This window comes from Rana temporaria, chromosome 1 (assembly GCF_905171775.1).
Source record: "Rana temporaria chromosome 1, aRanTem1.1, whole genome shotgun sequence".
Lineage (NCBI taxonomy): Eukaryota > Metazoa > Chordata > Amphibia > Anura > Ranidae > Rana > Rana temporaria.
Genome location: NC_053489.1, coordinates 610,311,932 through 610,327,244, shown reverse-complemented (window position 1 = coordinate 610,327,244; position 15,313 = coordinate 610,311,932). Strand labels below are relative to the sequence as shown.

Below are 15,313 nucleotides of genomic sequence, written 5' to 3'. Positions count from 1 at the left end.
TTTGATTTTTGGTTGACTGCTAGGGTTTACTGTAGCAGATAATTTGATCTTTACCTACATTTTTAAAGACAAAGAAACCGAAAAGGACCCACTGATAAGTGAATAACATAAGAAAGTGAACAATCTGTACTTACCTTGAGGGAATGCATTTGGCTGTACAATATACAGGAATCCTTGGACTATGTGAAACAGTAAGCCTATCGCCCCAGGCTCATGATCAGCACTGGTGTCATATGTTGCAGTGGGTACAAATCCAAAATCCAGAGGCTCTGGGGCACTGTTATAAGAAAGGGGTCTTTCAGAACCAGTACTTCCACAGAGCAGCAGAATAACAAAAAGTTTAAGAGCCATTTGTATTAGAGCCACATCAGCCTCAGAGATGGTTGGAGGGGTGTAAAAAGTGATGGGGTCTTCTCACAGTCAGTTGCAATGTGCAGTAGAGCAGTCAGTATCCTTGTCCTTGCGTGTGATCGGAGCGTCTGTTCACTTGGAGGTAGGAAGGGATTTAGTAGACAGGATATTACAGGTCACTGCTAGGAAGAAAGGAAACAAAACCGTATTAGCGTCCATAGATTAAGAGAACAGCTCAACAGGCGTCTTCCAGCATATGAGAACAGAGCATCTAAACAAGATTTAATAAATGTATACACATAGAAATGACACAAAACCTGCAGATATTTACAAAAAAATAAATAAAACAGCAGGAGGAATTAATCATTTGTAAATGTCACATAGATTGTAAGCTCTGCTTCTTCAAGTGGTCTAAAGCAGTAATTTAACAGATGCTCATTTGAAAAACAATATTAACGTGTACTCTTTAGACTTTTTTATAAAAAAATTCCAATGCAAACTGTTTGCAAAACATTGTGGAAATTTGCACAGTTGCTTGTAGGTGCATTCCTGTTAGTTCAGTAAGACGTTAAAGGGGTTGTAAAGGCTCGTGTTTTTTCACCTTAATGCATCCTATGCATATAAGGTGAAAAAAAACCTGGCAGTCACTGGTCCACCCCTTTTACTTACCTGAGCCCCCTCTTCTGCTCGGCGCGTCCCCGCCGTCCTTCTCTCCACGGGGTCCTGGCTTTTATTGGATATACTGATAGCAGCTCAGCCATCAATCCAATGACGCAGGTTTCTGGGGGGCGGGGCCAAGTCATACACTCTGTGTCTATGGATGCCAAATTAATGATTCAGGAGCGCTCGCAAGGTAACCCCCTCTGCAGAGAGCTTCTCCTAGGGGGTTATCTAATGCAGAGAGGAGCCGCGAGAGCCACAGAGGGACCCCAGAAGAGGATGTTCGGAGCCACTCTGTGCAAAACAAGCTTCACAGTGGAGGCAAGTATGATATGTTTGTTATTTTTTTTTAAACAAAGCTTTCATATCACATATATTATTAGAAATGTGATTGACCTGCGGGTATCTTCCACAATCTCCCTGGAGCAAACTTTGGGGTGCTGTGTTAGGCACATACAGAGTTAATTTTGGAAGAAAGGCAGTGCAGAGTGTCAACTGCCTCTAAGAAGTTAATGGGTAGGTAGTCTATGTACCCATGTTTTATTTATATTACCAGTTTAGCTTTAAATTACAAATGACAAATATAAAAACTGCACATTGCTAATACACAAACTCATTAGCCACTTTATTAGGTACACCTGTTCAATCGCTTGCTAACACAAGTTTCTAATCAGACAATCACATGACTTTGAACATGGCATGGTTGTTGGCACCTTATGGACTAGTTTGAGCATTTCAAAAACTGCTGATCTACTAGTTCAGTGTTCATCAACCCTGTCCTCACTAACAGGCCATATTTTATTAGGCATGTGCAAAAGGGAAAATTTTGTTTAGTTTCGTTTTAATTCGTTATTTAATTAATTTCGTTAAGTTAGGTTCGTTACATGTGTTAAATTCGTTTTCGGAACTCGTTAGTTTTCGACCGAATTTCGAAAAATCCGGTCGAATCCGAAAATATTTCGACCGTTTTCGGAAAACCCGCAGACGAAATTCGATCGGAATTCGAAAAAAAAAATTTGAATTCCGATCGAATTTTGTCCGCGGGTTTTCGATTCGGAATCGAAAACGTTCGTTCGGATTCGGTAAATTATTTAATATTGCAATTCGGGAATTCGTATGCATCCGAATGTCCGAATAATGAAAAATTCGTCCGAATTTCGATTCGGAACGAAACGAAATGCACATGCCTATATTTTATGTATTACCATGGGAAGATGCAGACTAGAATACTGCAATCACTGAGCAGAAAATGATATCACCTGTGACGTATTTCAGTTATCTGGCAAACCTGGCCTGTTAGTGGGCCCTGAGGACAGGGTTGATCACCACTGTACTAGGATTTTCACACTCAACCATCTCTAGAGTTTACAAAGAATGGTCTGAAAATATCCAGTGAGTGGCAGTTGTGAGGATAAAAATTAACATTAGAAAAAACACACACACGAAGCACTGGTGTAACGCTCAGCGCTGAAACGCTCGATTGTGGGAGGACATGCATACGTATACAGATTCATCAATAGCAACAATAAAAATATATTGTAGAGGTAAAAATTGAATAGAAAACAAAATGTAAAAGTCCTGAAATAAACGAGTTGAAAGTAGAGTTCCAAGGGGCGCGCTAGAACTGCACAATTAATCGTTAAGAAATCGTGATCTTGAATCGATTCAACCCCCCTGACGATCTCCAATGCAGAGTTTGCGATTCTTTCATATAACAAGTGGAGAGACTTATCAGCTGTCAAAAGAAAATATCTAGGCAGTCTGCCAAGTTTTCAACAGGAAACATTGTAACTAATGCTTCCTTCTTAGATCAAAGGGATAAACTTCTGTGTGTAAAGAAAAAATGTCAGTCTGCCAAGTTTTAAACAACATGAAACATTGTAACTAACTTCCTTCTTAGATCAAAGGGATACACTTCTGTGTGTAAAAACAGGAAGTTTAACCACATAAAATCTAAGGGCCAGATCCACGTAGGGCGGCGTATTTTTAGGCAGGCGTAGCGTATCGTAGTTACGCTACGCCGCCGCTACTTTCAGAGGCAAGTGCTGTATTACAAAGCACTTGCCTCTAAAGTTACGGCGGCGTAGTGTAAATCTCCCGGCGTAAGGGCGCGGAATTCAAATAATGAACAGGGGGGCGTGTTTTATGTAAAATAAGCTTGACCCCACGTAAATTACGCTTTTTTCGTACGGCGCATGCTCAGTATCCCGTCAAATTTTCAAATTAAATTACGCCCGCTCAATGCCTAGACGACGTGAACGTAATTTACGCAAAGCCCTATTCGCGAACGTTTTACGCAAATGACTTACACAACGGAAAATTCTACGCTGGCCCGACGTCCATACGCCTCATAGAGCAGGGGTAACCTTACGCCGAAAAAGGCCTTACGTAAACTACGTAAAAAAAATGCGCCGGGCGGACGTACGTTTGTGGATTGGCGTACTTAGCTAATTTGCATACTCAACGCGGAAATCAACGGAAGCGCCACCTAGCAGCCAGCGTAAATATGCACCTTAGATCCAACGGCGTAGTGAGACGTACGTCAGCCAGATCTAGTCCAGCTTCAGGCGTATCTTGTTTTGTGGATACAAAACAAAGATACGTTGGAGCATCCTAGAAGTTACGCGGCGTATCAATAGCTACGCCAGCGTAACTGCTTCGTGGATGCGGGCCTAAATCTTTTTCTGACACTTGTTTAAGTTAAAATCAATATTTTACCTAGAAAATTACTTAAAACCCCCAAACATTATATCTATTTTTAGCAGAGACCCTAGGGAATAAAATGGCAAATGTTGCAATATTTTATGTCACACTGTATTTGCCCAGGGGTCTTTCAAATGCAATTTTTGGGGAAAAAATACACTTTAATTAAAAAAAAAAAAAAAAAAAAACAGTAAAGTTAGCCCAATTTTTTTTTGTTTTAATGTGAAAGATGATGTTACGCCACGTCAAATCGTGAGAGAATCTTGATCTATCTTCTAAGCAAAAAAAAATCGTGATTCTCATTTTAGCCAGAATCGTGCAGCTCTAGGGTGCGCCCCCTTCAACTCTGAGTCTCAAACTATTGCTGCAAAGGGAGCAAGGCTACTTCAAGCGCAGGCTGGGGGACCCGATCACTATGGGAAAAGGAAGGCAAAAAGTGAAGAGAAGCGCCAGGCAAATCCTAGTGCAGCACTATTTTATTTGATAAAAATACAAATTGTTGACAGTATAATGTGCACTTACATACAGTAGTGCTAGTGAGGGTAAGTGCTTTTTAGATCCAGCATCAAAGAAGAGCTGCCGGGGTGCCCGTTGATTGCTGGTGTCAGCAACTATCAGAGTACAATAGCTGGCAGGGACTGAATGCGAGAAATCAATAGATTTCTCCATTCACGTAAAACAACATGGATGAAAGGATCTATTGATTTCTCTTGTTCAGCCCCACAGGGACTAGATGAGAGAAATGGAAACGTGTATGGCTAGCCTTACACTTCTCTACAATATTAATTATTTCCCTATCAAAAGGGTAGCAGTGAAGTCAGATAGACACCCCTGCTTACTGTGGCTCCTCAGAGGTGGCCTGCCTAGCTACATCAAAGTCCCCTAATGATCTTCCAGTAAAACTCTCCTTGACATCACTTTACTATGCTTGCATTCTGGCATTTCAGCAGGTGAAAGTATGTGTACACAGCCTAGGTTTCCTAGGAAAATGTTTGTAAGCCATTTTTTGTACTTTGTAGTTTAGTGAGTCAGGACTATAATTGTTTCCCTAGTGATGTTACAATGTATATGGTTCCCTAGTGATGTTACAATGTATGTGGTTTTGTTAGTTTGATAGATTATTAAAAGAAAAATGTTTTGCTCTGCTTCATGATCAATATGTTTATTACAGAACAGTGTTTCTCAACCTTTTTCCGGTCAAGGCACCCTTTAAAAATAAGGCATCCTATTCCCATTCAGGAACATTCATACATGTAGGGCACCCAACGTTAGAGGTGATTTATTCTTCCAAATCAAAGACACCTTTGCACACTGAGGCAAAAGAGAAACATTGGAATACTAGTCAATACCAGTTTTGGTCCCTTGCTCAGCTAATGTGACCCCAGTGTTGACGGAGAGGGGTGATGAGGGGCAAACAAGGAAGCAGATGGCCGATGTCATCCTTGTCAACAGATGACATCACTGGTTGTTAGGACGCCGGTGGCTAAAAGGGTGTAATGGTGCACAATGAAAACCTGTTATACCTGAAGGGTTCCACATGTACTGGCTTCACCCAGGAGTGATGACAAGGGTCAAGGGGCATAGTAGCCATCTTGGAAGAGCACATGTAAAGAAGCTGATAAGATGTACTGTCCTGAGATGCATGTTGCAGTGTATAGATGACCTGAAATAAACATCCATTGTTCCAGACTAGAGTCTTGTGTCTCTCACAACACAGAGGATATAACGAAAAAGAGAAATCACCGCTCTAGGATACTATTTAGAAAGTCTCCTCACCTGATCCAAAGCCACGGGTGCTTACTAAGCTATGAATAAGCACTAAAGTTTGGTGTGAAACGCGTCAGTTTTTACCCCGTCTGCTGTGGCATGCTTTTTGTGTGTTTTTTTATTTTAAAATAAAAGCAATTTATTTTTGGAGTGCGGCTGTCTAGAACAATTTTCCTTTTGCAACAGAGGATATAACAGTGGCGAAGAGGAAGAGGAAGAGGGAGAGGGAGAGGGAGAGGGAGAGGGAGAGAGAGAGAGAGAGACAGAGACAAAGACATTGTGGATTGTCACCTGGATAAAAGCACTCACAGATTCCAGCAGGAAATTTCATTAATCAGGACATTAAGTGAGTTTGATGGAGAACAGACATCCTGGAGTTCCTGGGTTGAGAGACTGGAACAGTATTTCAGTGCAAATGCCATCCCAGACAACAGGCAAGTAGCAACATTTGTGACAGTGGTTGGTGCCAAGACACATGACACTCTTAGGGATCTCCTTTCCCCTGTAAAACCAGCAACTACGACATTGGCAGAGCTGCCGACACTGCTAGAGGATCACTTCCAGCTGAAAACCACTAGAAATTGCAGAAAGATTTTGCTTCTATTAGAGGCAGCAGCAGACAGGTGAAGAGATTAAAGCTTATGTGCTCACCCTTTGCAGACTAGCCTCTAACCTGTTCTTTTGGGGAGTACCTACCTACTGCACAGAGAGATAAGTTTGTTATGGGACTGAATTGTGAGACGACCCAAAAGAGACTGTTAACAGAGAAAGACCTTACCCTTACAAAGGCAATTGAGATAGCTTCAGTGATGGAAATGGCTGTGAAAGATACAGAGGAATTGAACCCCCAGGGCAGAAGGGAAGAGGTGAAGCAGGAAGTTTTGAGAACAGCAGTCAAGCCAACTGCAAACTGGAAATACAGACCATCACCAAGCCGGGAGTCAGTTTGCTACCGTTGTGGGAATACAGACCATGATCACAAAAGTCTGCCGGTTTAAGGATCAGACCTGTCATAATTGCTTTAAGACAGGCCATCTGAAACAAGTTTGCCGTAGCAAGAAGGTGCGAGATAAACAACCTCTGAACCCCAAGACAAAGACATATATGGTGGGAAGATATACATCATCATCTGAGTCAGAGGATGAGGAAGTGCTCCACAGATTAGACATACATCATATGCATTCAGCACCCTCCGCAATGACTGTAGATGTAACCATTGAGAGAAAGAAACTCAAGATGGATGTAGACACAGTTTCAAGCAGTTTCAGTTATCACCCAGAAACAACGGAGACTACTTCAGACCCGAAAAATTGTGCGCTCAACACCAAACTGCAGACAGACATACTCAAAAGCAGATACTCCACCCACTGGGTTACGCAAAAGTAAAGGTATTGTACAAGAGTCAGACAAAGAGACTGCCATTATATATCCTAGAAAATGGGGGACCCCCTCTCTTTAGGAGAGACTGGATTGCTCACTTTGGTATGCCAGACATCGCCATAAGTCCCTGTAACATCGTTACAATTCCATTAGGAGATAATGAGGGATTGGTGGTGTCCCTGAAGCAGCGGTTCCCAAAGATTTTTGATGACCAATTGGGAAAAATAAAGCATGACTGTGTGAGACTCAAGCTGAAACCCAACGCTCAGCCTAAGTTCTTCAAAGCTCGGACAGTACCCTTCGCACTCCAAGCAGGTGTGGAAGCAGAACTAAGCCGGCTGGAGGAACAAGGTGTCATCTCAAAGGTAGAGCACAGCGAGTGGGCATCACCAGTTGTACTGGTCAAGAAAGCGAATGGGGACTTGCGCATTTGTGGCGATTTCCGCATGGCACTGAACTCCCAACTGGAAATAGACCAGTATCCCCTACCCAGAGTAGATGACATTTTTGCCTCTCTTGCAGGGGGTCAAAAGTTCACCAAGCTTGATCTCAAACAAGCATATTTACAGTTTGAGGTCGATCCTTCTTCCCGCAAGTTTCTGACCATCAACACCCACAAAGGACTGTATGAATATAATGGGATGGTGTTTGGGGTAGCCTCAACCCCAGCCATTTGGCAACAAAAAATGGACGAGATTTTGACGGACATTCCTTTCACGCAGTGCCTGCTAGATGACATGCTCATCACGGGATGGACCAACCAGGAACACAAGCAGAATGTGGAGCTTGTGTTGGCGAGACTCCAAGAACAGGGTCTGAAAGTGAACTTCGCAAAATGCCAATTCATGGTGTCTAAATTGGAGTTTTGTGGCCACCTTGTGGATGCAGAGGGTATACACACCACGGAAGCCAAGGTTGATGCTTTAGTCAAAGCTCCAGCCCCAACCAAACCAGCAGCTGCGATCATACCTTGGCTTGCTGAACTATTACCACAAATTCCTGCCAGATCTGGCACACACCTTGTTTCCGTTGAACAAGCTTTTGGAGAAACACTCCAGATGGGACTGGTCGGCTGCATGCCAACATGCTTTTAAAGTTTATAAGCGGAAGCTGTTGGCGTCACGCATGCTCGTGCACTATGACCTTCAGAAGCCTTTCACCTTGGCTTGTGATGACTCACCCTATGGTCTGGGGGGCGGTACTACCCCACATCTTACCAGATGGGTCAGAAAAACCAGTGGTATTTGCCTTCAGGTCTTTGACAAAAGCAGAAAGCAATTACTCACACATTGACAAAGAGGCTCTTGCGCTGATATGGGCAATTAAGAAGTTTCATCTTTACCTGTATGGTAGGGAATTCACCATACTGACGGACCATAAACCACTCCTTCAGATCTAGCCCTGACAAAGGCATCTCCCAGACTACTGTGGCCCACCTCCAACGCTATGCCTTATTCTTGGGGGCATACAGCTACAAAATTCAGTATCGTGGTCATGATGCCAATGCTAATGCGGACACTATGTCAGGGAGGTCCATGGACTCTTCTCCACCGGTCAAGAGTTGTCGTTACACCAGCCTGTCCTTCTTGTCTTCTGGGGATATAGCAGCCCATACAACCAAGGATACCTTTCTGAAATCAATACTCTCCTGGGTCCGGTCCGGTTGGCCTGCAACTGTCACACAGGAGTATGAACCTTATTTCCGTAGGCGTATGGAATTAACTGTGGCTTGCAACTGTGTTTATGGGGAGACCGAGTGATCATTCCACAGACCCTCCGGAGACACATTCTGGACTTGCTACATACTGGTCATCCCAGGGGCACACGTATGAAACAAAAGGCCAGAAGCTATGTGTGGTGGCCAAACGTAGACTCAGATATCACAACATATGTGAATGCTTGTGCTGGATGTGCACAAACGGCAAGAGACCCTCCTCGAGGGTGCGTCCAGCCCTGGACTTGGCCCATGGTTCCTTGGTTTCACCTACACTTGGGCTTTGCAGGCCCGATCAGAGGACACACCTTCTTGATCATAGTACAATACTGTTAGTGACTGTTACAAGATTTTTTGCCATAGGAGACAGCGGTCATACCTATACAGAAGTGGTATCCAGCTGGAGGCCTTCACTGTATAGCTGTCTACCTATAGAAGTCTTGGAGTCTGCCAATCCTCATTGCATCTACTTAAAGGAGTTGTAAAGGAAAATGTTTTTTCACCTTAATGCAATCTATGCATTAAGGTGAAAAAACATCTGATACTGCCAGCCCCCTTATACTTACCTGACCCCTCGAAAGTCCCGCGCGCGGTCCGGCGATCCTCTTCACCGCTCAGCCTGGCCACTGATTGGCTAGAGCGGATGGATTGAGAGCAGCGCAGCCATTGGCTGGCGCTGCTGTCAATCACATCCAGTGACACGGCGCGCCGAGGGGCGGGGCCGAGTGATACAGTGAGCGGCTATGGCCGCTCGCTGTATCACGAGAGCGCGCCCGCAATTAGTGACCACCATGCGAGCTCTCGCATGACTGTGGTGACTAATTGCGGGGAGGACCAGAGACAGCCGCCGAGGGACCCCAGAAGACATGGATCAGGGCCACTCTGTGCAAAACGAACTGCACAGTGGAGGTATGACATGTTTGTTATTTAAAAAAAATAAAAATAAAACACCACACACACCATGCCTTGTAACCCACTCTACAAAGATGGATGTAAGCTATCCCTGGCTCTGGAGGTTACCATTAGGCCTTTGGAGGTCCTGGACCTTGCTACATATACAACTGAAAGAATTCTGCAATAATAGCTCAGAGCTCCAAGGTTACATAGATTTGATGATAGTTCTGACGTAGCTTATGATTCAATGCTTCTAAAAAATGTTTCAGTTTTTCTTTAGGAAAGTATACATAGTTGCAAGGTGTGTTCAATGCATGTATTTGTTAATTTATTTCTGGAGCTATATAAAGTATGTACAACCACATCCAACAGAACTCAGAGAAACAGTGAAAAAGAGTGCATTCAAATAAAAGTAAAAATAAATAGACACAAACACCACAAGAACATGTGATTCTGATGCATCCGACAATTTAAAAATTAAAGTGACCGGGTCAGCCATTTATAGCTTTTAAAAATAAAACTCCAGTGAGTAATGGGATGCTTGAACTGGTGGGGGTTTATGGTCACCAGTAAAATCTATAGTTTAATATATTCTCTTAAAGTGAAATCCAGCGATGCGCTAGAGAGTTGAGCTTCTCTCAGGTCTCTCATTTCTCATTGGCTGAGACAGCAGCGGGAGCCATGGGCTCCTGCTACTATCAATCACAACTATTGAGCCAATGAGGAGAGAGAGTGGGGATGGGGATGAGCCGCGGCTCTGTAGGTCTTATGGACGCAGAGAACGGGCTCAGGAGCGAGCATGCACCAGTGCCCCCATAGCAAGTAGCATGCTATTGGGGGCACTAGCTGAAGAGGATGAGCCAGGAGCACCAGCAAAACCACTGAACAGAGCAGAGTGCAAAGAACCTTTACATAGTTATGTTGAAAAGAGACCATCTAGTTCAACCAATACATTTATAAAAAAATTATAAAATCCTCTATACATAATCCTATGCCTACAGTCGATCCAGAGGCAAAAAAAAAAAAAACACAGCAAAGCATGATCCAAAAAAAATTCCTTCCTGATCCCCCGAGAGGCAATCGGATATTCCCCGGATCAACTTTACCTATAAATGTTAGTGCCCAGTTATATGTACATTTAGGAAAGATTCCAGGCCTTTTTTTAAAGCAATCTACTGAGCTGGCCAGAACCACCTCTGGAGGGAGTCTATTCCACGTTTTCACAGCTCTTAGGCCTCGTACACACGACCGAACATGTCTGCTGAAACTGGTCCGCGGACCAGTTTCCACGGACATGTCCGACCGTGTGTACGGCCTAGCGGACCGGATTCCTGGGCTAGCGGACAGGTTTCCAGCGGACAAAAGTTTCTTAGCATGCTAAGAAACTTGTCCGGTGGAAACCCGTCCGTCGGACATGTCCGATGGTTAGTACAACTCATCGAACATGTACGCTGGCCCGAAATCCCGCGCATGCGTCGAAGTGATTCAACGCATTCGTGGAAGCATTGAACTTCCGGGTTCGCGCATGTCGCCGCCACGTCACCGCGTATTCTGTCCGCGGGGAATTTGGTCTGATGGTGTGTACACACATCAGACCAAATGATCCCAGCAGACATGTCCGATGAAAACGGTCCGCGGACACGCGCATTTAAAGAGCCACATACAGGTACCGTATTTTCCGGCGTATAAGATGACTTTCTGGATGCAAAAACATGCATCCAAAGTCGGGGGTCGTCTTATACGCCGGGTACGGTCTCCGTGCTGCGAGCGTCAATGATTTAAAAGACGCTCCTTCTCTTCAGAGTGTTCTGTGATAGGCGGAACACAAATCTTCCCAGCAGCGCCTCTGTTCTGTGTTCCTCCTATCACAGATGCCTTCTCATCCTCGGACGAGATGAGAAGACGTCCGTGATATCACAGAACACTCTGAAGAGAAGGCGCGGCTTTCAAATCATTGACGCTCGCGCTCGCAGTACGGAGACTGTCACCGCCGGCAAAAAAAGTGAGTGTTTGCAGTGATTGCACTGGGGGGTAACAAGTTCAGGCACAGTGGGGGCAACAAGTTCAGGCACAGTGGGGGCAAGTAATGGCACAGAGAGGGGCAAGTGATGGCACAGTGAGGGGCAAGTGATGGCACAGTGAGGGGCAAGTGATGGCACAGTGAGGGGCAAGTGATGGCACAGTGGGGGCATGCAATGTAATGGCACAGTGAGGAATGTAATGTAATCGCACAGTGCAGTGAGATTTGAAAAAAGCCTGTTTCTGTCAGCGGTTCTGGCTACCCCTCAGCTTCCAGAAAGACTAGTAAGAAGGGGGTAGTCTTATACAGTGGCCCAGATTCAGGTAGATTTGCCCATTACTTACACATGAGCTGCTCAGCTGAATGTCTCTGCGCTGGGGCAATTTAGCCAAATTGCCACCTGATTCAGGAATCGTTTCTTCAGTTAATTTGCTCCTGTTTAAGGCAAAGCTGAGGGCGCAAGGCCGCGCAAGTGAAAGTGGGTGTGCCCCTATGTAAATGAGCATTTTTCGGCTCAGCAGAGGTGTGCGCCGGGCGCGCGCATGCGCAGTTATGCCGCTTCCGTCTGCGCATGCGTCAAACTGCGCCTATCATACTTTCAGGGCAAATCCTGCTCAGCTGCTTGCACTGAGCAAATAAATAGGAGCAGACTTGCGCAGGTTCTTTGCTGAATTTCATCCTGCTTTTTCCAACCCCCCCTGAGCAAGGAAATTTAGCCCATTTTGAAGAGATGGCACCTCCCAAAGGAACTAAAAAAAGAAAGGCCAACTTCGTGGCTGCGGAGATGGACATCCTAATTGCTGCACTCCAGCGCCATAAAGAAGTCCTATATGGTGCCCAGCGGCCAAACACCACCGTTGCCCAAAGGAGGGCTATCTATGAAGCCATAACCCTGGACATCAATGCCCTGGGTAATCAAGAGCGTTCCTGGGATGACATCCAGAAAAAACTAAATGACATGAGGCGCAGGGTCCGGGAGAAACTGGCTCTTATCCGCAAACATACCGGTGGCACGGGAGGTGGACCACGATGTAAGATCCGACTAAATCAGGAGGAGGAGATTATTGCCCAAACTCTAGTGCAGGAGCAGGTGGAGGGACTTGCAGGGTACGACTCCACTGTTGGGAACTTGGGGACTGGTAAGTTATTTTGTTTCATATCTGCTGTGCATCATGGGAGGGGGTAGAAGTGAACATATTTGGGGGTAGAAGTGAACATATTTGGGGGTAGAAGTGAACATGGAACTATTATTTTTGTTTCATATCTGCTGTGCATCATGGGAGGGGGTAGAAGTGAACATGGAACTATTATTTTTGTTTCATATCTGCTGTGCATCATGGGAGGGGGTAGAAGTGAACATATTTGGGGGTAGAAGTGAACATGGAACTATTATTTTTGTTTCATATCTGCTGTGCATCATGGGAGGGGGTAGAAGTGAACATATTTGGGGGTAGAAGTGAACATATTTGGGGGTAGAAGTGAACATGGAACTATTATTTTTGTTTCATATCTGCTGTGCATCATGGGAGGGGGTAGAAGTGAACATATTTGGGGGTAGAAGTGAACATGGAACTATTATTTTTGTTTCATATCTGCTGTGCATCATGGGAGGGGGTAGAAGTGAACATATTTGGGGGTAGAAGTGAACATGGAACTATTATTTTTGTTTCATATCTGCTGTACATCATGGGAGGGGGTAGAAGTGAACATGTGAGAAGTGTGTTGCACCAGCAAAAAATTTTTGTTTGGTGTCATCCACAGGTGGTGATGAGGATGATGAAGCTGGGCCGTCTTCGGCTGCGGGGCGACCCACGCCATCCATACCTGAGCCAGGGGTCCAGTCAGGCCCCATGGACATTATGGCAATGCTGGTCCAGGAGGAGATCCTACCGGGGACAAGTATGGTGGAGGAAGTGGTTTTGGAGGAGGAGTCCTTTTTCATCATCCAGGAGGACTCTGGCTCCCTCCAGGAGGATACCACCATCCCTGATCAACCCACCACCCCCCCGGCCAGCACGTCATCCCCCTCCAGGGCAAGCCCCTCCAGGGCAAGCCCCTCCATTGTGGACCCCTCCCCTTCTCCCTCTGTCCGTGCCCGAGCCTCTCCTCCCAGGAAGGCTCTGTTCAAAACCAGGGATATACCCTCCAGCCTCCGTCAGGGTCTGCTGGAGGAGCAGGCCCTGCAGAGCCGCCATATAGGGGCCATGGTGGGAGATGTAAAACGTATGGCGGACAGCATGGCATCCACCTCCACCTCTGTGCAGCATGCCCTCACCCTGCATGCAGACCGGGACAAACATGTCTCACGGAGCCTGGATGAACTAAGTGGCAACTCCAAGGCCATAGTCACCTGCTTGGTGGCTCAGCAGAACGCCCCCGCTTTATTAACCGCTGAGGTCAGCAGGATGGCAGCTGCGGTGGAGGCCAACACCGCTGCTGTGCAGGCCAACACCGCTGCAGTGCGGGAGGAGGGGAGAGTTACCCGCCGTCATCAGCGGAACACCACCACCCGCCAAATGCGGATGTTGGGCCAGACCAACACCATCCTCGCCCGCCTGGCCAACGCCATGGAGGGCATGCAGCCACCACCTGCGAGGAGTCTGGAAGTAGGGGTTGATGCTCCTCCCCCCCCTCCATCCCCACCCCATGCCTCCTCCGCACCACGGAGATTGAGGAGCCGGAGCCGGGGCACCCTTGGCCCAAAGAAGAAAAAAAAATGAATATAATTATAAAAATTATTATATGCTCAGAATATGAGCTATTATTTTATTATATGCTCAGAATATGAGCTATTAGTTTTTTATTATATGCTCAGAATATGAGCTTTTATATTTATTTGTAGTCCCTACACACGGTGAGGAGTGTATACTACAGTGTGACTGGTGTGTGAATGGGGGGGGTGGCACTCCTGCTGGAAAAGGGGTGTCACCCTCTGCCATGTGAAAGGTGTATGAATGGACAGCAACATAATTGGAGCCTTGACGCGGCGTTGCTGCTCCCTAATACCATGTGGTATTGTTGGGTCTAATCCAATTTGGGGTGCATGTGTCGTGTGTGTGCTAGGGACCACAGTGGTGTGCATACATGCATTATACTTGTGACAAGATCAGGGTGTGTTTAATGTGCAAAGAGACGTTCCACAAGACCATTCCGGATTGCTCTTCCCTCAGAAGATCCGGTAGTGTTTATTGGGGGGGGGGGATTGCGTGGTTCTGGGGTAAGGTCATTGCGTAGCTCAATGTGCATGCCCCTTCTCTCAGCAAAATTGTGGAGAATACAACATGCCCCGATGATTTGGCACACAAAGTTGGGTGAATACAACAGGGTCCCCCCTGATTTATCCAGACATCTGAATCGAGATTTAAGGATGCCAAATGTGCGCTCCACCACCGCACGGGTACGTGCATGGGCTTCGTTAAATCTTTCCTCTCCTGGTGTTTGAGGGTTACGAAATGGGGTCATCATGTGAGGTCCCAGGGCATATGCTGCGTCACCTGGAAGGTAAAAGACAGGAGGATGTTAGTCGTGCATGTGCCCCTTGTGATGTCTGCATCATGGGGGGGGGGCAGTCATACCTGACACCCATGTCACTCACCAATCAGCCAGCTGTCTCCATACATGTTCTGGTCAAACTCGGTTGGGATGGGGCTGTGTCGGTAAATAAAACTGTCATGGCTTGACCCTGGGTGTTTGGCACGGACATGCCATATGAGGCCATGTGCATCCACAATCACCTGCACATTTATCGAATGCCAATGCTTCCTGTTGCAGTAGATATGCTCGAGGTGCCGGGGGGGGGGGGGGCGTAGTGCCACATGGGTACA

General features: G+C 46.0%; 1 protein-coding gene across 15 annotated transcripts in view; it reads right to left on the bottom strand.

Moving 5' to 3' along the window:
* PROM1 (prominin 1) overlaps positions 1-15,313 on the bottom strand; it is a 306,658-nt gene that overhangs the window by 268,323 nt on the left and 23,022 nt on the right. For 14 of the 15 annotated variants that reach the window (XR_005746346.1, XR_005746354.1, XR_005746356.1 and 11 more), the window contains exon 2: positions 135-533. Coding sequence is in view for 4 of the 15 variants with exons in the window: in XM_040335216.1 (XP_040191150.1) it covers positions 135-351 (217 nt within the window). In the remaining 11 variants the exon portion in view is untranslated. The remainder of the gene's footprint in view (positions 1-134; positions 534-15,313) is intronic. The other variant, XR_005746347.1, reaches the window with a different exon arrangement.